Source organism: Taeniopygia guttata, chromosome 2 (assembly GCF_048771995.1).
Source record: "Taeniopygia guttata chromosome 2, bTaeGut7.mat, whole genome shotgun sequence".
NCBI lineage: Eukaryota > Metazoa > Chordata > Aves > Passeriformes > Estrildidae > Taeniopygia > Taeniopygia guttata.
Window position 1 is genome coordinate 67,421,506 of NC_133026.1, and position 23,570 is coordinate 67,445,075.

The following is a 23,570-nucleotide window of genomic DNA, read 5'->3' on the forward strand; positions in this document are numbered from 1 at the left end:
ACAGAACAGACCAGCAGCTCTTCTCGCAACCTCTGTCCCTTCCATCAATAGCTCAGCTGGAAAATTCCTTTTTCGTTGTAAGCAGAGCACTCATGACACCAGAGAGGTGAACAGAGAACTCTGGGAAAAGAGTTCCAGGTGATATATTCCAACTAAAAAGCAATTGTTTTGAAGCATGTTCTAACAGTCTGGCTGCAGTCAGTGCTTCAATAGCAACTACGTATTTTTATTGTAGAAGATGTTATTCTGCAATAAACAGCGCAATTCTTTTCCCCTCTGTCCAGTGTAGAGCAAAACAGAGGGGAAGGAGTTCCTCTAATGATATTCTACCCAACATTTCCTAATTCTGTCTAATATTTCCTTTGCTGCACATACATGTAGGATTCTTCAAGAAATTTTTCCATTCTGTCTGGAGGCTGGCAAAGCCAGAATCTCAGGCACACATGCACACACACATATATTATGTATGTGTATTTATATGTATGTATATATATGTCTCTTGCCACCTGCATTGTGGTGGACATGTGCAGCAATATTCAAATGAAAAGTGTTGCTTTTGTGTGCATTAGGTGCATATGACTGCAGAAGCATCATTACCTCAGGTGTTTTTGGCAGAATTCTGAAATCCCAGTTGCTGGTGGACAGTGTTCTCAGTGTTCCTGTTTATACAGCTCAGGAAATGTGCATCTTGCCTCAAGATAAATGGTTCCAACATCACTTTAATGTGAGGGTTGTGCTACCTAATACAGTATTCCCGTCCTGGTTTAAAATACAGTTGCAAAGCACAGGGAGCTCCTTTTATTGCAGTAACAGTCTGTCAGAATTTATTGAATTGGTTCTGTAGGTTTTAAATTCTGAGGTGGGGGGGATGCACCTTCAATATTTGATTTGTCTATTTGTTTTATGCTCAGCTGAACTCGATGCTGAACATGCACAGAAGGTTTTGGACATGGAGCACACGCAGCAGATGAAGCTAAAGGAGCGCCAGAAGTTCTTCGAAGAAGCCTTCCAGCAGGACATGGAGCAATACCTTTCCACAGGCTACTTGCAGATAGCAGAGAGGAGAGGCAAGTTGTAAAATACCTTTTGCACAAACTCCCAGCTGGGAGAGCATTGTTGAGCGGGCAGAGCCAGCAGTGCTTAAAGAGGAAGCACAACAAAAATGTCCAGATTCTTCCCCAGTAGTACTGGAACTTCAGATAAGTCTTTCAAACAAACTTTGTGTCCCAGGGCTACTGGATACCTTAGAAGATTAGTCAGGCTCTGCTCCTTGTCTGAGAAAACGCAGAGCACTGAACTACATGTGGAACAGCATTTTTCTCTGCAGCTGAAGAGTGCATCTATAGAAAAATATGGATGGAGGCAGCTGCTTTGCCCACTGGAGTTCCAAAACCTGGGATTGTCATTTGCCAGGGAGATGCCTCAGAATATTTTGTGAAGTGCAGAGAAAAGTTCAGTAGAATTTCTGAGCAGTTCCCAGGTGGCAGCTATGTCCACTGGGTGTGACTGGGACACAGGAGGTCACATTAAGTGCTCTCCTGATTAAGAAATGGCACAAGTCTGGCATCTCTGGACTGGTTAAAGCACAAGAATGCCAGAGATTGCAGGGAATTCTGTGTGGGAGGTTTCCATCTGTTAGGCCAAAATGCAGGGATTGTTGGACTGTAAGGAAGCCAGTGGGAAATTAAGCATTCATGTGGCAGGAAAAAATGTAGATATTCTGTCCTTGCTCCAAGTGCAATTCTGCTATAATTTGTAATGTCAGAGTGGGGAATACAATCCAAGGTTTCCATTTCTCTGCATGAGAGCTATAAATACTCATCTGCAAGATGCTCTGCATGGGTGGCTAAGGAGAGGTGGGATATGTAAATCTGAATTCATGGTCAGGGGAGGAACTGTGTTTGAGTCCCCAGCTTTCTGTAATATGTTGGCTTTTAGACTAAAAGTAGACATTGTCCTGGGCTGGTACTTGACACACAGCTCTGTGAGTGTTAAGATGCCTAACATTTGGAACTTCAGCTTTTTAGGATATTGTGGAGCCCAAGTGGATCAAAGAAACTGTTTAATTAAAGTTTTGGATCTGTAGCATATTTGAAAAAAATTACCCCAATCAAATTACAGAATTTCATCTCGGTTCACCTATGAAGGCTTTCAATAATGTAATTGTTACATTTAGATAAACAAGTAAACTGTTCATTGTAATAATTTGATATTATGCAGCAGCTGGATTTAAACCTGAGTGACCCTGAAGTTACTTGTTTCCTGTTCGTATGTTTTGCTGTTCAAAGAAGAATATGCTCATCTAAGTAATTACTTCCCATGCAAATTGTCAGTACTGTATTGACGGTAATAAGTAATATGCTCGAGTAATTAGTAATGTGAAATACCCATGCTGAGAGAAGATACTGGGCATGAGCCTGGGTTTTAGAGACTGCTGTAATTTCTTAGATTAACTGAGAGAAGAGCAGATGCTCTCTGTTAACATTAATCCTAGTTTCTGAATTTCTGTGTCCCTTATATATTGACATTTAGTGACTGTGTGCTTAAATATGTTTGTTTTTCTCTAAAAAGACTTCTGGTTGAGGAAATTGAAAGGAGTGTTCCAAAATGGAAAATTTCAATCCTTGTGCCTGAGTCCCATCTCAGCTTATTTCTGAGAAAGTTATTGCTATAAATACTGCTGCTAAAAATGTTTTGGTTTACAAAAGCAGTAATGGATGTTACTTTCACAACAAAGATTGCACAGAGTGCTCTTAGATTTGGGCTGAGGTTGCTGCTGAGCAGCTCCTGTGGGTGGGTTCCTAGAGGGTAATTATTGCTGCTGCAGACGATTAGAGCAGCCTCTGGAGCCTTGGTAGGCAATAACCTCGTGTAGCTGATGGTCTGTTCGCTCATTGCGCTGTTTCTCCTGCAGAACCGATTGGAAGTATGTCTTCCATGGAGGTGAACGTGGACATGCTGGAGCAGATGGACCTAATGGACATGTCTGACCAGGAAGCACTTGATGTCTTTTTAAACTCAGGAAGCGAAGACAATAATGTGCTCTCTCCCATGCTGGGTATGGTACTTGTAGTGACAGCCTGCTTAGAGACAGTGATAAACCACCAGAACTGCTCTCACCTGTAATGGGCGATGTTATCTCATAAAACATCACACTTGATGCACATTGACTGTTCTTCATTAGTGCTTCTCGAAACATTAACATTTTGTTGCTGTACAAGGGAGTTGCTGCAAAACTATGTGATATTTCCAGACAATCTCATCTGTCTTACTGCAGCTCCCTGTTGTATTCATCACAGTCTGGTGGTGGTGTGTGGGGTAGGTGGTGTGTTACGTACTGCCTTGAGGGGCATTTTTCCCAATACACAGTTAATAGAGGACATTTTGACAAACATCAACAGAAAGCTTGCAGTATTAGGCTTTTATTGTTAATATTGATTGCTTAGAGCTTGTCCAGAATGTTGCTTGTCAAATTTGGACCAGTTGTGTAATGCAACATCTTAAGTGAGAGATACTGAGAGACAAAGTTCAATCCAGCAGTTTACATATACACTGGGAATTAGTGTCTCAATACCGGATCTTTTACCTACCATGGAAGCGTTTTCCTAGTTAAAAGCTTAACTGCTAAAATGCCTTTCCTCAAAAGAGCCAAAATGATTTTTCTTGTGGGAAATGATGAAGCTCCTTTAGAGGTCCTTTTCATTTCTTCTGAAAATACAGATTGAAATATTTTTATGGAAGTACTAACAGTATTCCCTTTGTAAAGGTGATTAACAGCTGCTGTGAACATAAATGGTCAAGGCACACTTGACTACTAAAGGTTTAGGGTTTTGAGTTTCATTGCAAAACCTGAATTGAGATGGGTGGTTTTGGATAGGCATCCACTTCATGCATTATGAAAGCTGATCATCATTTGAGCTTGCCAGTAATTGCAGAATCTAGGACTGTTTTCCCTTTGCTGGCTGTTTGGCAGATGCTTGTTGGACCGAGCTTTGTGTCTTAACAGCAGTCTCACTTGGATTATCTAAGGAACGGCAGAAACTAGTTTTTAAACTAAGTAGATAAATGCATTAGCTTTTGAAAAAAAAACCCATTATTTTATGCTGTAATGTAAATATTACAGCACATATATACAGCATCTAAATGTGGACATACACTGCAATATACTGTACATGTGCTGTAATAACGTTCCAGCACTGCAACATTACTGCAGTGTAAGTCTCATGAATCTTGCTTTTGTGGTTCCAGATGTTTTAATTCCCTCTGATTAAGGGATTTTTGTGCTTAAGAACTTGGCACCCCAGTATCAAAACAAATATGTAATAGTCTTTATTCTAAGAAAAATGAGACTGGCTTAAAGGTAACCCTTTATTTTGCTGTCAGTGGAGAACTAGGTTGTCAGGGCAAGGTTTGTTTGACAGTTGGGCTGAACACCACAAAATACAGGTAAGTTATTTTAATAACTTATAAAAATGAGAATCAGCTCAAGACATTGAAATGTTTTCAAATTTGCCTTGCTATAAGCATTGCCAGCTTATGGACATTGGCTTCACAACATTTCATGGCAGTAAGTTAAACTGCAAAATTGAGTTAGCTCTATCATTCCTGAAAACTCCTCCTCTGTGTGTTGTCTAAATTGGTCTAATGCATGCTGGTGCACATCACAAGGCAGGTTCTCTAAAATTCCTAGTGTTAAAATGTAACTTGGATAGTTGAGGGCCAGGCATAGACAGTGTAGTTTGAACTGCTCTACAAACAGTCTGAACAGACGTAAGGTGTAGCTCACATCCATCTGACTCTTCTGAAAAACTTTTAAATAAAATTTTTAAGAGAATTTTCTCACTAAAGTTACTCATCAGCTGAAGCTGTCTACTCTGACTATGGAGAACACTTATTGTCCATATATAGGAGATAAGGAAAAAAGGGCTTTCTTTGGCAGATCACACAGAAAATATTCAGATGTTTCCTTATTTTAACTTTTTGCTGTCAGGAACTGCCCAGGGAAGAGGATCTAATTGTGAAACCTGAGCTCTCAAACTGCAAGCAAACACTGTTGTGTTCAACTTGCTTGCAAGTCTTTTCTGCATAGGATATGGAAGAAGCAGAATCTCAAAATCCCACTCCTGTGCACTTGAGCTGTGGCACAGCTCTACCTAAGTATTGTTTTAATGCTGAATTAAATTTGGTTTGCTTTTACATCTTCATTTTTAGTCAAAATGGGTGATGATTGTTATTGCCTGCTTCCTAGTTATTTGTTTGGTTTTGTATTTCCATTTTGTGTAGTTGTATTACACTGAGTTTATTGAGAGGTTTTCCTCTTGGTATCTTGTGAAAGAAGGAAAACAGCCTGAAAGTGGCTCCTTAACCAGCGCCAAGCTGATGTTAATGCACTGATTTCTCAATCCCCTTGCTGAGCCACAGTTTGACTGTTGTTGCTGTTGTTTTCCCAACTTTCAGGGCCCGACTCCAACACCTATGTGAACGAGATCAGTCTCCAGGTGCCAAGCCAGTCGGAGTTACGGCAGAAACTCTGTTCCCTGTCCTCAACCTGCACCGACTCTGCCAGCCAGGATGCGAGCGAAGGAGAGTCCCCCGTTGTTCAGTCGGATGAAGAGGAGGTTCAAGTGGACACTGCCCTTGCTGCTGTAACTGAGAGAAAGGGTGCTTCAGATGGCAGTGATGAAAGTGACTCTCAAACTATTTGAATCTTAAAACCATATCCTTTAAGAATGACTTCTGAATGAATGAACAAGTGAATGAAGAGCTTGCCTGTGTAACAATTTGCTAACCAAGTGTAACAGCCAGATCTTTTTACTTAGTAATACTGCCTTTTTACAAAATAGCCAGTCATATGGAGGTTGGTTTTTAAAGAAAAATATATGCCTAAAGCACACACACTTTAACAGTAGTCTTGGGGCTCAGGGGAGCAGTAAAACTGTTGTATATACTATGTATAAGAGAATTTAAGGGGAAAGGTAGAAGTTACTTTGACCACTAACCTTTATATGGCTGATTGGAAGTACTTAAGAGTTGATGTGTAATACTGAACCCAAATTGTTCCTTGCATGTTTTCAGCTGCTGCAACTGAAGATTTAGGATCCAAACCAAAATGAGAAGTTATTTTCTACTCTTTACTACCTGCTGTCTGCCTCCTGCCTTTGTCTACTAACGCAGCAGTGTCTACTGTTCTCACACTTCTTATTCAGGACCAACTTAGTTATAGGTGTTACGGAAAAAATAAGAAACCGAGAAGGAGGAGAGATGCATATGGAAATGTTGCACTCCTTGTGGAGCAGGTATCTTAGCATTGTGTACTTACTCCTCTTTCAAGATAAAATAAAGAATTTCTATCCCAACCATGTCTTTTACTTGACTACCTAGGTATTTTATCCATGACAAGTGAACAGAGGAGCCTAACTCAGGAAAAAAAATGATGAGGAGCACCAATGTAATGTGCTTTTCCATGGTAATATCTGTTTGACTACACTAAGGAGATAAACCTGAGTTAATTACTAAGTGCGTGTATTCTAGAAACCTCAGGACCTATAGCCATCATCTCGTTCCTGTTTTTTCTGCAGTTGTTTTTCTCTCTGAACTCGAGGTCTGACCATGTCTAATGCCTATTGCTTGTCAAGTCTCATGCTCTATTTTCAGGGATCTGCTCTCCTTTGAGAAGGCTCCTGGCTCCTGCTCTTCTGCACAGAGGGAAGGAATGTAATCAGAAACAGTGTAAGTAAAAGGATGAGCTGTAATGTAGATCCCTTCCAAAGACCTGCCCTGACAAAGCCATTGGCTGGGAAGGGGGCTGTCTCCTTGCTGCTTGCCAGATGGGCAGTAGCCAATTTCCTTAAGGATTCTCCTGTTAGCTGACAAAGTGCTTCCTGATCCCTGTCTGGGAAATGAAGGCTGGAAGCTCCCTACCTACAATTAGAGATTTACTGTTCAACAAGGCAGCTGTTGAAAGAAATTTATCTTTTAAATTTCCTCCCTTTACTCTCTCGCTTTCCAGAAGACAGACAAAATGTCCAAAAAAGTTTTGTTTTTTTTATTAAACCTCGTAGTACAAACCTGGAAAGTAAACAAAAAACTGGCAATAAACAACATGAAGTCTTTCCTAACAAGGAAAGAGAGCAGAGCAGCGCTAATAAATTAAATGTCAAACTGTAAGCCATAGTCAGAAGTTTACTGTCAAGAGGGAAAAGTACACAGCAAGGCCATAAAAACCAGACAACCACATTTGAAAACACTTGACTCTGTTTATGTTATTGTTAAATATTCCAAAACAGTTCAGTCTTCTGCAACAACAATCAACAAATTGTATTATAGGACTTTCCTGACAGTCACCACTGGCAAGCTCAGTGCAATATGGGTAGCTACGGTATTGTTGAATTCAATTACGAAACAAAACAGTTTGTGAAAACATTTTCCCTTTTTTATTCCACACATACTGTACACACAACCAGAAAAGGGCAACAGCTACTCCATTATTATTTTTTGTTGTTGTTCAGTGATGTAAGCAGCACTTATAAATGTTACAAGAAAAACCCTGTAAGCATCCAATCCAACCGATGAAGAAAGTGAAACGTAAGGCTTTTCTTCATCTTGTCTCTCTGCCATCCCTCCCCCCACCCCAAGAAAAGGCTCAAGTATTTAAAAAAATTTACAGGCATATGTACAAAAGGTGTGATTTTTTTTGTTACAACATGAAGAGAAAAAATAGACAAGATGAAAGCAAATGCATTTTCACATTCAAAAGAAATATGCAGACTTGCTAGTGGCTCTAAATGTGATCATATAATGAAAAAAATTCAAAACAAAATTAATGCTTGACTGTGTAAAGGTGTGAAAAACAGCAGTGGAATGGAAATGGAATGTTAGAAAGATTGCACGTCTATGACAAAAGAAGCACTTATGGCTTCAATCACTTTTTTTCTTTTTTTAATCTCCTTTTTTTTTTTTTTTTAAGGATGCTATTGAAGGGTTTTTGATAAAGTAGCCAACAGCACCAAAAAATAACAGAATGGATTTCCTAATGAAATCAGGCACAGTTTTCCCTCACATAACTCCTCAAGGCAGGCAGTCTTTTTTCCTCCTTTTTTTAATTTTTTTTCATTTTTAAATTTTTTTATTTTATTTTTTTTTATTTTTTCCCCTCAAAACAGATGCATAGTGATGTGCTGGTAAAAGAGAACATACTCCAAATCTCCTCCTTTTGCCTACAGTTAGGAAACAAAGTCCATCTTCAGCTGCCATAACCTCCCAAAGAAAGTGTGTGTTCTCCAATTTAAAAAATTACAAAACTCATCTTGCTGTGACAGAATAAAAGACAGCCAAAGTAAAGCAATTTCTTTCAAGTTTTTGTCTCCTATCCCTTTTCTCTCTAGAAAAATCTGCTCACATGACCGGAGAACAAATTATAAAACACATCAAACTTTAACCTATTCAAAAACTGGGTTAAAAGCCTTTCTTCACAGTTACCAAAAAGGCTTTTTATTTTTTCAGCCATAGGGACAATACAAATTAATATTTTATCAGCCCCTTGCCAGTTTTAAAACAGTGAACATACGGCAGTTTAAAAAAATCAGACTGCTGTATCTATCTAGTCTAAGTACAAAAAAAAAAAAAATTTCAACAGTTTAATGCTAAAACAAAATTAGTTCTCTAAAACCAGAAGAAAATCTTCTTTAGAGCTAGTGCAAAGACAGCTTGTATTCTACAGCAAGTACTCCAAACTATGGTATAATAATTACAAAAAATATATATAAATTGACAAAATGAGAGTGTTGGCATCTTCAGGATTAACTTGAAGCACTTTTGGATGAACTGGAGGATGAAAGCCTAGATGATGGCACGTCCACTGTCGCTCTCTTACGAGGTCCTCTTTTTGGTGTAGGCTTGCTGATACAGTTCTCAATGCTGCCATTTTTACCAGATACTTTTCCACAGATTTGATTGACAAGACTGATTATTTGTTCCTGTTCAGGAAGTGGGAAAAACAAAACACAAATTAGTATCTGCTCTTCCTCCAGAGTCACTTAAACAGGAGTGCAATGGAGTGCTCAGAAATGCTGGGAAGCCCCATCTTAAAAGGCTGTTTGTACCCAGTGCTGCTCTCCAAGAGCTGACATGTCATTTCTCCCACTGCTCTGCTCTTTACCTTTGGGGCCAAGTCCCCTCACAGCTAAATACATGGAGCCTCAGCCCAGAACCCAGGCACAGTCCTAAGTCCCCATCTTGAGTTCTGGGGTTATTCATCATCACATTTGCTCGGAGTCATTGCTGCACCTCTCATCTGCACATGCTCTACAAGGATGCTCATGCTGGACTGGAATAAGTCTGCTGAACTTCCAGTTACCAACAGAGGGAAGGTATTCAAAAGTACAGAAGTTACCACAACATAAACAGAGAAAGCAAAGCCTCATGTTTCATCCCAAAGCATTAAGTGGCTTCTTAAATTCTGTGGCACATATTTATGGAATTTGTGCTTCAAGTTTCATCTGTGTCATCATGTTCCCTTTGTTGTCTTTTCTTTTTTACTTAAATCATAATAAAGCACCTTCTTCTCACATCAAAAAATAAAACCAAGACAAGCCCCCAAAGCTAAGACACTTTCCTGAGGCCTCAGTGAGACCAAGGCAGAGTTAAGTGTCCTCCCAGGTGTTGGGTAGCCCGGCCCTGGTGTGGTGTCATGCTCACCTCATCGTAGCGGTACATCATCTTCAGCCCCCGGCACGACTTCTGCTTCTCCACGTGCCGCAGGGCACACTCCAAGCAGAAGACAACATTTTCATTCTCCTGTACAACCTACAGGAAAGAGCAGAAGAGGGGGAGGGGGGAAGAAGTGCAGTTAAGCTCCAAACTGTAGCTGTGTTCTCCACACAGTACTCAATTATGGCCTGAATGACACCTGGATTTTAGTACAAGGTGTGAGGCACATTGTGCAATCATTCAGGATGTGCAATAGGTAGAAAGAAAAAAATCTCTCTTAGAGTGCTAATGTTGGCAAATAAATATATAATTTTAATAAAACCTCCACCAATAGTAATGCGGGCTAAATCCAAACAGATAATGCATTTATTGGCATCTTCTATGCAGTCCTAAAGATCTCCTGAAATGAACAGTTTCCCATTACTTAAAATGCTACCTTGAACAAGATGTAATAAGCTTAGCCACAGGATTCCTCAAATACTGTCTTGTTCAGCAGAGGTGACATTTGTTCAGCTGGCTGCCTGCCAGGCCTGCACACTCTGCTTGGAATTTAACAACCAAGTTGGGTATTTTTATCCACGACTACTGTTGAAGAGTGATATGGAAAAATCCTTCCCATGATTAAACTTACTCCACAGCAAATGGACCAGAATTAACAGGTTACTATTTTGGGGTTTTTTTTTTAAATAAACTCATTTTAAAGTTACTTAAAACTAATGGTACTTGAAAAGCGGTCTAAAGACATGTATAAACTCAGCATATTTTACCCTAGGGAGGGAAACAGCTACATCTGATTATATGCAGTTACATGTCATTTCCATTAAAAATCTAACATCTATAACCAAAAAAATCCCAGATAAAAAGAACTCCCAAACTGAAAGGACTAACCATGGACTCACATGCACTGCATTATGTTCATCTGAACACTTGTTCCTGGGATTAAAATGGTACATAAGCTTGTGGGAGAGGCTTCAGGTATTTTTAATGACATTGCTGTGTTTGTAGGTTCTGTTCTGTATACAGATCTAAGCCTAGAAGTGTCACTGCAGTGGTCAGCACACCTTCAAAAGCCAGCAGGCATTTCCCTCTTAACAGAGAGAAGGTTTATGGGCTGTTTTTGGATGGGCTGGCAAACAGTTTGATGGATGGGATACATCTCCCCTGCAACTCGGCTTGCAGGGACAGTCTCAGCATGGGCCGTGGCTGCATGCCTGACTCATGACGTGTCTGAGCTGTAGCTCATCCTGAGACCTGCTCTGTCACAACTTGCTGCTGCTGGCAACCCGCAGGTGTCTTTGTTAGCCCTCCTAGTGCAGTGCAAACATCTCTTAGGTGTCTGAAGGCACTGGTTCATCCCTTCTGGCAGGGTGGGAAGCCAGCTGACACCATTGTCTTCTGTCACCACTGGCCAAGGCAGTAAATGCCACCCCACCTCTGTGTCTTGCATGGAGTGCAGGACATGGCTCCATGGCCACCTGCTGTCTCTTAAATACCTGTAGATCCCTGGACTGCTAGTGGAGGGGCACAGTACCCCAGGAGTGGCAAAGGATTGTACCCACCATGGAAAGGTAGCACAGGTGCTGACAGATCTGACACCTCCTCTCCGACGTTTCTAATTGCAACCACTTTCGAGGCTTTTTCTTGCCATCCACGCTGGTGCTGCTGCTGTCGTGGCTGCCGTAGCGCGCCGAGGAGTGGAGACCGGCCTCGTACAGCTGCCGCCGCTGCCTCAGCTCCGTGTCCCTGTGAATGGGGGCACAATCAGACACTGGCACTGCCTCCAGCCACCACAGAGCCACACAGTCACCCCTTTACCCAGCTCCTCACTGAAACCTGAGCTCCACACGCAAAGCCCTGAGTGCTCTTGGAGGTTGGTGCCATTCCCTAAGCACGGCAGACACAGCCAGCGCCCGGGAAACGCTGCCTAATTGCAAAAGCTATCTCCGGATTTTAACAGCGACCACTGTATCAAGCCAATGGTTCTCAAACTGCTCCACAGAGAAGTGGGGACTGCCGAGGACTTCCTGGAGGTCGATGGTTGCTCGAGCCATGTGGAGAGTCAGGAGCTGTGGTTAACATGACTGTCATTCCTGAAGTTGCCAAAAGCCACCTTGAGGAAGAGGAGCCGTGGCTGTCAGGAGTAACAGCCCCTTCATCAGGAGGCAGAGATGAACCAAGGACCTGCTGCCATAAGGTGCTTCAGGCAGGAAAGGGGGAGCAGGGCAAGTGACTATGCCAAAAGACGAAGATCTTGCTGTACACCCAGGGAAAAAGAAGGAGATGTCAATAAAGGACAACCACCAAGCCCTCCGGCCGCCCTTCACCCGTGGCATCTCTAAGGCAGACAATACCTCCTGTGCTGAACTCTTCAGCTTTAGGAGAGCAGGTTGGGTTGGAGCTGAGTGGAAGACAGCAAGTGTAGAGTGAGCTGAGCAGATGGAAGGGGAGGATAAAAAAATGCACCACCAGACACAGCTGAAGATGAGTGGAGAGCCAAGCTAAGCAAATGGCACGGGCAAACTGAGCAACCAAGGCATATCAGGAGAAGAGGCAGCAAGAGACACAACAAACAAGCAAAACAAAACAAAGGAAAAAAAAAATATGGTACAGTATTCCACTTCAGATGGCTTTTTTTTTTTTTCCTTTTTTTTTTTAGATTTTGTTGTCTGGGCTTTTGTTTCTTATAACCAGCCACAGGAAGGATCCATATCCTCCAGTGAATTCCAACCTATGCATAAGAACAAGTTTGAGAACCACTCTGATAAAGGTCGATGTGATGGTCTAAGAGCAAGCACCAACATTTCGCCTTTTGTACTTGCAGACTTCCTCTTCAAGGGATAAAAAAAGGCACTTGAAAGTGGTTATTCCCACAGGACAGCCACCTGCAGGTAAAGCAGTCAGCACACCTCTTTGCATTTCTTTCTGAACACTAAACAACACATGGGCTGTTTTCCCCTTCAATATGTCACTGGAAATTTTCCAAATGAACATGCTAGTTAGTTAAATACAGTTTGTAGACTCCATTCATCAAAACTTTCTTGACATCTCGAGTATCAGTTGTCACAAACTTGAAAGATAGGTAGCAACTACATGGTAGGGAACAAAAGAGAAGATCATTACACAGGAAGCCAGGCAACATTGTATTTTCTTTTCTCACCAATTTTAAGAGAAACCCTGAACATGTGTCCTTAATACTGGAGAGAAAAAGGAGTGTGACGCTTTTACTCTTTAAAACACTGGAGTTCTAATGCCAGATGCGTTACCATGCATGCACAACTGCTCTCTTACTCACTATTTAAAACCAAGACAACTTTCTGCATGCTAAGGACCTTTTGCACCTGTAGTATAACAGTCTTGATACTGAAGACAAGGGTTCCTGGTGCAAAACCCACTACGGACATGGATTGACAGTGACTACTGATGCCAAGAAGCTGAAAAACTCAAGGAAGGCATTTAACCACTTGGCACCACATAGTTCACGTAATGCATCAGGAAATCTCAACTCTCAGCACCAAGAATTAACAAAATAAAAACCTAGTGCAAACTGCAGTTTCAATTTTTATAAGATGTCTAAAGTAGGGAATTTTTAGAATTAAGACATCCTAACCATGGACACTGTCACATCAGCTACAACCAAGGAAGTTGCTTCTTCCATGTGTGCCTGTCTTCAGGTACATCTGCTGGGCTTTGGCTTGGATAAGTAGGGACAAAGTGTGTCTGAAAGGGTTACTTACGTCACGTCATCCACCTCTGGAGTCTGTCAATGAAAACAAAAGAGGTAAGCAGGCCCCCAATCCATTACCTGAGCTCTCCCAGGAGTGATGATATCGTACTCAGAGTCGGTCCGTTTTCTTTTTTTGCTTCTGCTGTTGCAATCTGATAAAGTAACTTTTCCATTGAAAATGGTTTGGCTATACGGCGCCGCTTCATTTCCTGGGACAGGAGAAATTTGCCACATTAGTTCCTGAACAAATTTGAAAATAGAATGTTACCAAGAATTAATTCAATATTAGTTAATTAAATTATTGATACTAATAAGCTGAAGCAAAAAGTAGCCTTTTAAAACCACCACAAGTAAAATCTTTCCAAAGTCCCAGTTTATGTTCCAGGCACCTCAAAATTCTCTCCCTAAAATTTTTTCCTGTGGAGGCCAAGAGGAGCAACGCCATCATTCAAGTTCAGTAATACTGGATGGCTCAGAGTACAAACAGTGTAAGATCTATACATATGACCTACTTGAAAACCAGGACTAGTGTTATTTCACATCTTTTAAAACATAAAAAAACCTAGCAGAACAGGCAGATGCCAGGGAAAAGAGACAAAAGGCAAAAGAGGGGGGTTCAGTTCTGCCTGTTACAGATTCCTCTCTGTGAAAGCTTTTAAAGTTATGTTTTTCACTCAATACAAACTGAATTATTTTGGTAGCTGAAACCTTTTTGATAATTCTTAAGTAAGCAAATTCCTTTATGTAATGTGCAGGTGGGAAAAGTGCAGCACTTTCCCAGTACCTCCAGAGGTCTGTTTTGGCTTATGTAGAGTCAGGGAGTTCAAACAAGCTAACACTGGACTGTAATGTGAGGGTGACATTTCTGGTTAGTGGTTAAACCTGCCAAATACCTACTCAGCACACACAATCCCAAAGATTTTATTTTTTACGTTAATTTTTTTTGACCCTGTTCTATAACCGTAATTATATGTTCTGGGTATTTCTTTTTTTCACAACCAATGAATGTATAATAAAATTAATAATTTTTAGTAACACAAATTATGTGCATTCAAGTGATAACTATCATATAAAATGGAATAGCAGCCTTTGCTGACCAAAAAGGGTTCAAAAGGAGTTCAGAGGTAAGAAAAGTATTCTTCAGAAGGTATTTGCTCTGCCAGACCCTGTGCTTGGAACACCTGCATGGTTAGGAGTGGTGTAGGAAGATTTTTCCATGTTAGGTTTGCTTAGTCTGAGGCTGTGTACACAAGAATAGACCAATCCAGGGAAGAATCCTGCACAGGCAACACACACAGCCATGGTGGGTGGCTGGACAAGAAAGCAAGGTCAGCTCCAGTTGGGTGACGGCTCAGGGACACCCTGAGCCCGAGTGGGGTTTAGCACAACTTGCTGTATCTCTGCATTTATCTGAATTTCTGAACCTATCTACATTTTTCTCTTCCATACAGAGAAATACACAGGTAAGTATTTTGCAACAGACTTGTACTAAATCTTTTAGTGCTTGCCTGATTATTTCTTGTGACACATTTTTCAATGTCATGAAAGTCAGTGAACATTCACATTATAATTATTATCAGTCTGGCAATGGTGATCTCTCTTGCTCTCATACATCTCTTGGTCATTCCTTTTCCAGGCTGAGTAGCACTCTTGTATTTAATGCAGGAGCTAATTATTAGTTTTAACCATTGATCTCTGCTGTGCTTTTTCTAGTTCCTCTACATTCCTTCTGTAATTAGAGGCTCTGAATTGCACAAACCACCAAGACTACACAGTGCCAGAGCAGTTTCTGCTTTGTGATCTATTCTCTCCTTCTAATTCTTAACATTCAATGTATTTTTGTTATGCCACTCCAGAGCACTTGATTGACAGCTCCATAGGAATCCAAAGACCTCTTCTCTCAGTAGCAAGAGCCCATCATTCAGGGCCCATCTCTGTATCTGTCACATTACGATTACGTTTTTAAATTTAACATTTATCAACACTGAACTTCATCTTCCATTTTCTCACTTGCCTCACTCAATATCAGGAAATCTTTCTGTAACACTTCATAGCTTTAATTTTTGCTGCCATTACCATTAATACCCTCAGCATGAAGAATTTGTTTTGCTATGAACTTCCCTTCCTAGGTTATTTATGGATACTTTAAACTGTGCTTGTACAAACTCCTGAGGAATGCAGAAAAAGACTGCCTACATTTATGATAAAAACTGACCTATCCTCTGCTTTTCTTTAAATCAGTTTGGGTTTTTTTTGGTGTGTGAACTGCACCTTTCAATTTATTTATAAGCCTTTTCTCCTAAAAATGCTCACAGACTTTCTCAGCTGCAACTCTTGTCCTTACCTACTTCCAAAAGTTTTAAGGGCTGGATGCCATGACCTTGCTGCAAAAGCCATCATGGTGGTTGCCCTGTTCTCATTTTTTTGTACATTTATTTCCACAGCAGTGGTTATTTTGCATTTTACTGCTTTTCCAAGGATCTTAATCTCTGCTCTCCACCACAGCCCACCTCTTTCTAGTGAGGACATCAGGTACACTTCTGTAGGATCACTTTCCCTTTGGTTGCATCTGAAGGAGCTCAGGGTGAGACAGCTCTGTGACAGGAGCCAAGGAGTGGGAAACCTGTGGCATTTTAAAGGCATGTTCTTCATCCCAACTTAAACTGGAGCTGGGGAAATATATGGCCCACCCCTGCCAGCATCTTCCATGGATGGCCAGGGAGTACTCTGCTAATACCACAGCTTTCCTATTTGGGAGATCAGTGCACAAGGATTGTGTCACTGGTATCAGAGTTAAACCTGGTTTATGGACTGTAAGCTTTCCAGTGTGTCCAGCAGTGACTAACTCCATCTTTCCTATGTAGTTCTTCCTCTTGTATTACCAGCTGAGTCTCTTCCCACCCAATTTCTGGTAGGCCCTAGTACCAAAGCCTCCTTTAAAACCAGACATTCCCTCTTATTTCCAAACCGCTAACCCAGAGTGCTTTCATTTAGTCCAGCATTCTGTACTTCAGTTTCCTAAATGAGTTTCACTGACTTTGCCCAATGAAGCTATGGAGTTATCCCTTTGCCACTCCAAACACACACTCTTCCACCACAACTCTAAATCTTCTTATCCTTACCTTAAAATTTCAAGAGCTCTTAGGGTGCTTTTTAAAACCAGCAACCTTGTTCCAAATATGGTCTAGTTTAAACCTCACTGTCCGTTTACACAGTTGTTTATATAAACCCTTTTATTCCAACATTTTTTCCAAAGTGCTTGTAAGACTGAAATCAATGCAATTTCTGATGTAGAATTTCATTTTTGCATGTATTAAAGGAGATGGAGCAGTCATTCAATACAAAAATGAAACAACATCATTTCAGTAAATAAAGAGAGTCACTATAAAAAAATCAGGTCACAGTATCACAGGATGAAAACAAAGTTAATTTATCAAATGCTAAAAACTGTGAGTATTGCTGTGGAGAACAAACAGACAGAAGGTTCAGTTGTTTACCAGAGAGTTCATTTAACAGTACAAAAGGGGGATCTCGCCCATTACACACAATGTCTCACCACCTCTGGAAAGCACAATCCTGGCCAGCATTGTAGCAGAGATGGCAACGTGCCTTGGTAAAGTGGAGGAACCAAAGAATAATTTCCGAAATCAAAGGGAATTTAGAACACAAGACAGTTTAAGGACAGAAAGGGAAAGAAAAACGAAGAAATAAAAGAACAACACAGTAGATGTTTCAAAAGTATAAATTCAAGTGGTTCTTGTGAAGTTTGTGAGAGCTGTGACTTCAATTTCCAAGGTAGATTATCACAGACTGTAATCTGATGGATTTTCAGCCATCTTATATTTACCCAATGCAAAGCTCTTAAAAATTAATCAAAAGAAACTGTTCTTCAAAATTTGAGGCACCAAGAGCTGTTTAATTGCTGCATAGTGATGTCTGTCTCTTACAGGAGTAGCATTTTTCACGATATCAAGCAAGTGTTCAGTAGAGAGATAAATACAGCACATGGAGTTAATATAATCATGTACGTTCCAACAGGAAAGGTCAGCTCAGGATTCTTATGCCTTACTTATAGATATACACAATTCCCACGTTCCCCCAAAATAAATAGATAATAAAATAACCTTTTATTTCAAACTAAGTTAATATACAGTTAGTATAACCAGGCTGGAAGAATTACATTTACCCCAAAGAAGCAATCCCTAACTGTGGACATATTACAGTTAATTACTTAGTAACTTGGTCTGAAGCTGTAAAGGACAATTTATTAGTGGCTTAGCTATAAAACACTACCAAAATATTATCTGTAACCCAGAGTGTATTTCAGAAGGTTGGGAACACAGTTAGTAATGTATATTCTTTGTCCAAGAACACAGAAATGTAGCCAGAATGATGATGACTGGACAAATCACAGGCAACGTGCCTTGGTCAGTTGTGTGAGAAGGGAATGGGAAGGTTATTTATTTACATCTAGTATTGGATGGGCTGGTCAGTGAACCTAAGGATTTTCAAGTCAATTAAAATTGAAATTGCCCTGATCAACAGCTTTTCCTGAATGAAGGGGCAGAGAAAAACAAGCAATACAGCTGTGAGTATTAAGTGACTCTGCCTACCATAGTAGCTAACGAGCACAGTTATTTAGATATTTGCACCTGAGATTCTAATGGTTCTAGAAAACATCACTTTAAAAAAAACAATTAGTAAGCATAATACAATGTATAATCATTAGCTCTGAAGGGATTTTTGAAAAGCTTCCTTGCAAACTGGTCTGCAGGCACAACAATCTTCTGAATTTTTTTACATATACACAAGTCTTTAACTGTCAGTTAACAACTCAGTCACTTTTCTGACAACACTGGATCATCTTATGCCTTGCAGAATTTTTTACTTTCTTTTATTTATTTATTAGTCCAGGAAAACAGACGTAGTAGCACTACTCTCATAATGCTACCAATCCTGGAATGTCTGCTGTCCTTTTAGATGGCAGGGCCGTGAATCCATTTTAACTCCTTTTCTCCTTACCTTGGCTGTTTTAAAGCCCATACTTGTCCACTGGGTGGTAGCAAAGTGCACCGATTCGGAAACACTATAGCCACAACATACTTTGGACACAAAGGATCCAGGAAAACAGACAACAAACTGCCCGCTCTGCTGTACAGTACGGTGCACCCTGATCCCCTCCTTACACAAGACCTCTGGGGAGATCTGGAAAGAAACAGAAAAAAAAAAGAGAGAGAAAAGCAGTCAATGGGAACTTTCTTCCTGGCTGGGTGCTGCCACACACTCCTGCTCTCGGAGCAAAGCTGGGCTCTGCAAACAGCTCCACTCCAGTGGCTCTCCCTCTCCTATTCCGAACCTCAGCGTTGGGAGTGACAATTGCAGAAATGCCTCTCCTCAAACCAACAGTTGAAACTCCCATATGCCCAAGGACAGAACACGGTCTGCTCCTACAGAAAGCAATGGGGATCATTCAGCTTTCCACCTGATCTTTTCCGACTTGGCATTAAATCCATTGTGCTACTGCACTTGTGTGAGATGCTAACATGGGTAGCCCATGCTAACAAGGGAGGGTGTTTTGTTATGAGCTCCCCAATTTGTCCTTAAATGTACATAAAAATAGATTGTTATCCAAAAGATAAACAAAGGAGGCAAAAATACGTAAGTATTAGATTTCTCCTATCCATGCTGGCATCATAAAATGTCAGTCATGGCAGATGAACTGATTAAATCCCACTCCCTTTGTGAGGCTACACACAGTATTAAAAATGGACATTTATTGCACTTACGTGTTTGTTTTTATATTAATACATAGTAACAGCCTTGTTAGAAAAATACCATGTGGGTAAACATTGCACACAGAAAGTAGCCCCCGCTGCATCACTGCAGTGTAAAACAAAACCAAAATAAATCCCCAACCAATCAGCCTCCTGATTAGCCTAGGGCTCTCAAATGGGAACATCTCTCCCAGTGTTAACCTACCATTACATTACTTTCAAGCATTTCCAGCCCTGGAGTGCCATTGGCTTGCAGCAGGGTATGTACCACATCATCAAGTTTGTTCTCCTCTGCAGCAGGAATGCAATACCTATTGTTTTGTCAGAGGAAAAGAGAAATATTTACTGTGGAGTAAATAATGGTCCACAGCTACACAGTAACAGACAATTCAGACCAACACATTGATTAGAAGAAAGAAATTCAACACAGGGTTTCACACACAGTTCTTTTGGTAAAACACTGAGGATTGAAGGGAAGTTGTTTATTCAGACTCAGTCTGATCATATTCGGTAAGTGTCAGAAGATACAAAATCCCCAAAACAGAAATGTGAAAACTCAGTCCTCTGTAGAGTCGGATGAGAGAAACCAGCAATAGATTGATGGTCATTTTAACAGCACCAAACCAGCTAATTATGGACAAAAGCTTGCATCTTGTGCGCACCAATGTATGTAGTTGTCTTTACCATAAAAAACTGTATTTATTATCAACCAAAGCATCTTCACATTTAGTAACATTTTCTGTTTGTAACAGTCAAGAAATCACAAATTCCCTCTACTCTTAGTGCATGAAGTTGCCCAAGACCTTCTTGCCTTGCTTACTTAACAAATCCCACATCCCTCCTCTCCCTTGCAACAAAAGACCTGACTAAAAGCAGCCAAAGTGGCAGGAGAGGTTTCAAACTCAGCTGGGAATCTGCCAAGTTGCACATCCTCTTCTCTTTAGAAGTCAAGGAAGCAGCTGTCCTCTCGTGCTCACTGCCAGCGCTGCTCCCTCAGCAGAATGAGAAGAAGTAACACAAGAGACAAGGAGTCTTGAGTCTTAGAGCCACACATCCAGAGAACTGCTGTTATTCTGGATGCAGGGAGGTGATATGGTGACAACTGGTCACTGCTCTTGCCTGCAGCCTATCCAAGGGGTGATGCTCAGGCAAGTCAAAAGCATCTCCAGCTTTACCATGACTTACCCTTTCCCTTTAGGCAGTGAGACCTCAAGCTGGAATACCACACCAGAAACACACACACACAAACACACACACAGAGTCATTTTTCCAAATTTGGAACAAGACAGTGAAGCTGGAAAGATTTTGGGGAACTGGTACAGTCTTCCTGCCATTCATCTGATCTCTCCAGCAACTTCATGAAGTGTTCTGCTGGCCTTACACACCTTGTCAGGGTACTTGCTAGTAACATAACTCCGTGTGCATCGCAGAGGGTTATCCTGACTGAAGAATCTGTAGGAAGCTGCACTTCCTATGCTCTGAACACCTCCTCACTGTTCACTCTACTGATGATGACTTTGATTTGTGTTTGTTGATCTTCAAGCCAAGAGGCAGAAGACATGAAATTATCTGCTGTGGCTAATTGCAGCCACAGTAAGAGTTTTATTGAGCTGGTTGCCCAGCTGTACAAAGACCAACTCCTTACATATATATTGACAATGGTCAGGACCTTGCTAAGAACTCCCAAGGTTATAGAGAGGTGAAGTAGAAGAACTTCATCTTGCATCAAGTAAGGATCAAGTCCGAACAGCAATTTTTTAAAAGTGTGCCATGTCTCAAATATTGTGTTGCTAACAGTGACAGCTTCAGTACAGCTCCCCAGGTGTGGTGTATCAGTCTAGTTACATGGATGAAAATATTTTAAATTTGAACCCATCATGGCAGAACCCACTCATCTCTTTTAGAGTCAGAAAATATGGCTGGAACAGACAGAAGATTCAAGCACACAGTCCCTCACAAGACAAGCACAGGAAAATGCTTGGGAAGGTTGTGTGAAGAGGAAGGGCAGCACAGAAGTGCATGGAACTGAATACCTGGGGGCATAGAGGGGCGTGAGATCCTTTGCAACTGGCGTATGCTGCAATTGCACTCATCTGCAATTCCTGATGTACCTATAAAAATGGGAAGTGAGCAGCCAATGTAGACTTCTGAATGTCTTGGCAGAACAAGATTTCCTCCTTTTTTTTAATGGGCACTGAGGATCCCTCCAGAATAAAAAGGTTAGGTCACTGACCTCTGCCCTGCATGAAAATTGAGTTCTCCCTTGTTTAATCTCCAAGAGGTAAAACCTGAGAGATAAGAGAGTGAGCTGAGCAATCTGCAGGTAAGCGAAGTAGTTTGAGTAGCGCAGGATCTGTCCTTGGAGAAGATTTCTGGGTGGTAGAGGGACTTGGCAAGAGGAAGGAGATGTTTGGAGCCCACTGGCCACCTTGTTGTCCCCAAAGCAGTGACTGAAGGCAATGCTATCAGGGCTACTCCACACCAGACCCGCAGATGTTAAATTCATCTTCTCCTAACACAGATGGATGCTTTATTGCACTATTAAAAGTTGTAATGAGCTAATGAATACTACCCTGACACTTCAGGCTGGCAGCCTTGCTGAAGAATAGCTTCAGCAGACAAAGGAGTTTCACTTCCTTCTTATGAGTTATTCCTGCCTACTATGACTGTTTCATCAAGGCTATCATCACAAAGATGCCTTAAGTTACATAATCATCTCTATAAGTCCATCAAGATAAAACAAATGGCTTCTTTACTTTTATTGTTCTTGGATTCGAAAAACAGGAACAGTAGTCTTTCCTAAAATTTGAGCTGTCTGCATGCAAGCCTGTTCAATCCCAAGAGTCACATGTTTTGACACACGGCATGAAGAGTGACCTCAGAACTTAATTAGGGAATTTTTGAATTCTGTTTGGAATTTACTGTCATGTAAGACTAATGTTTTAGAGAGAAACAGACTCACCTAAGGTTGAGGACAACGTAGTTTGCTCAGTGATCTGTCCTGACAGTATACTATTATAAGAGATTACAGATTCCTGATTCACAGAACAGGGAGAAGAGCCATGAAATGCCCATGACAGAAACTGACAAACTCCCAGGTCTGCAGCATAATCCACCAGTTACACCTCTATCCCTTGAAAGGATCACATACAGAACATCTCTTCAACTTAACACATTTAGAGAGGGAGGAGATCCTGCTTTAATGGTTTTCTCCAGATCTCAAATGCTTTTTGTTGGGCCATGTGCTTTCCCAGTGACAGCTGGATCAGAACCCCTGACATCAGCAGCATCTGAGAAATGTGTGAGAGCGCACTTTGCATGTGCATAAAGAGCAGTCCATGATGCCACTGCCACCATGGGGACACCAGAATAGACCACAGAAAACCAAGTGAAACTTTTCTCCCAGGAAAAGGGTTTTCATCTCCTAAGTTTGTACCACATTTTCCCATTAAAACTGGAAGACCCTCAACACACACACACACACACTGGGCTCTCTAGGTGAGATTCCCTCATACAAAAGTGCTACACAAGTTGCTATTAACGCCAGCCTACAGGCAGCCACTGCAGGGAAAGTGAAGAAAAACCACAGGAATACCTACCAAATGCAATCAGCACCAGTGTGTAAGTAGTCAATGTATGGAAGGTGATTTTGGTCTCGAGACCAGCATGAGGTAGAAAAGACCATGCCAATATTTAGCCAAGGAATTGTCACTCCTAAAACAAAGAGATTGAAAAATGAGTTTTGAGTAACTTCAGTTTATTCAGTAAAAGACAGTTTGAGAGGGCATTTAAATAAAAAATCTTACTCTCCTTGTTAGCTGACCCTTGATGTTATCAGTCTTCCTATCAGACTAAATAATTCACAGGGAGTAATTTAACAAATTCAGCATTTTCAACTAAGAAAATATCTACCAGCAAACTGCAGTACCCTTGAACATGTTTGCTTTCTAATAGCTGTATACAACTTTTATTCTTAGGAGAATTTACAAATACCTGTAATTAAAGCTCACTTCCCTTGATCAGAGGAGGTCACTTCATGTTGTGAAGCACACAGATAACTTTTCAACAGGTATTCTGTTTCCCAGCTGTTTTCTTCAGGCTCCACACCTGATCTCAACAGGACATTTCACTGTGCTTCCAATGTTTCTTACCAGTAAACTGCAACGGTGTATAGGCAGCTGGAGAATTTGTGTCAATTCATTTAGAAAATGTGTGTGCTGCTTTTCCCAGTTCTACAGACTACATTTTGCAAGTGTGGCATTAGCACAGTTCTGTCCTAACACACAAGAACACTGACAGGCTGGCAAGAACAGCAAGGGATACTGCAGGTACAATGGCTCCTCCCAGGAATAGGGTCTCAATTG

General features: G+C 41.0%; 2 protein-coding genes across 8 annotated transcripts in view; one reads left to right on the top strand and one right to left on the bottom strand.

Annotated features, from left to right (window-relative positions):
* DTNBP1 (dystrobrevin binding protein 1) overlaps nt 1–6,356 on the top strand; it is a 62,475-nt gene extending 56,119 nt beyond the window's left edge. For all 4 annotated transcript variants that reach the window (XM_072924166.1, XM_030265538.4, XM_072924167.1 and 1 more), the window contains 3 exons: nt 912–1,067; nt 2,915–3,058; nt 5,458–6,356. In XM_072924166.1, the coding sequence (XP_072780267.1) occupies nt 912–1,067; nt 2,915–3,058; nt 5,458–5,705 (548 nt within the window). In that variant the 3' untranslated portion in view covers nt 5,706–6,356. The remainder of the gene's footprint in view (nt 1–911; nt 1,068–2,914; nt 3,059–5,457) is intronic.
* A 668-nt stretch (nt 6,357–7,024) lies between these two features.
* JARID2 (jumonji and AT-rich interaction domain containing 2) overlaps nt 7,025–23,570 on the bottom strand; it is a 210,262-nt gene continuing 193,716 nt past the window's right edge. For 3 of the 4 annotated variants that reach the window (XM_002189147.6, XM_072924165.1, XM_072924164.1), the window contains exons 12-18: nt 22,806–22,920; nt 19,412–19,517; nt 18,455–18,637; nt 13,511–13,641; nt 11,268–11,451; nt 9,697–9,804; nt 7,025–8,975 (exon numbers count right to left, since the gene is read on the bottom strand). In XM_002189147.6, the coding sequence (XP_002189183.1) occupies nt 8,799–8,975; nt 9,697–9,804; nt 11,268–11,451; nt 13,511–13,641; nt 18,455–18,637; nt 19,412–19,517; nt 22,806–22,920 (1,004 nt within the window). In that variant the 3' untranslated portion in view covers nt 7,025–8,798. Of the gene's footprint in view, nt 8,976–9,696; nt 9,805–11,267; nt 12,795–13,510; nt 13,642–18,454; nt 18,638–19,411; nt 19,518–22,805; nt 22,921–23,570 lie in introns of all 4 variants that reach the window. The other variant, XR_012053914.1, reaches the window with a different exon arrangement.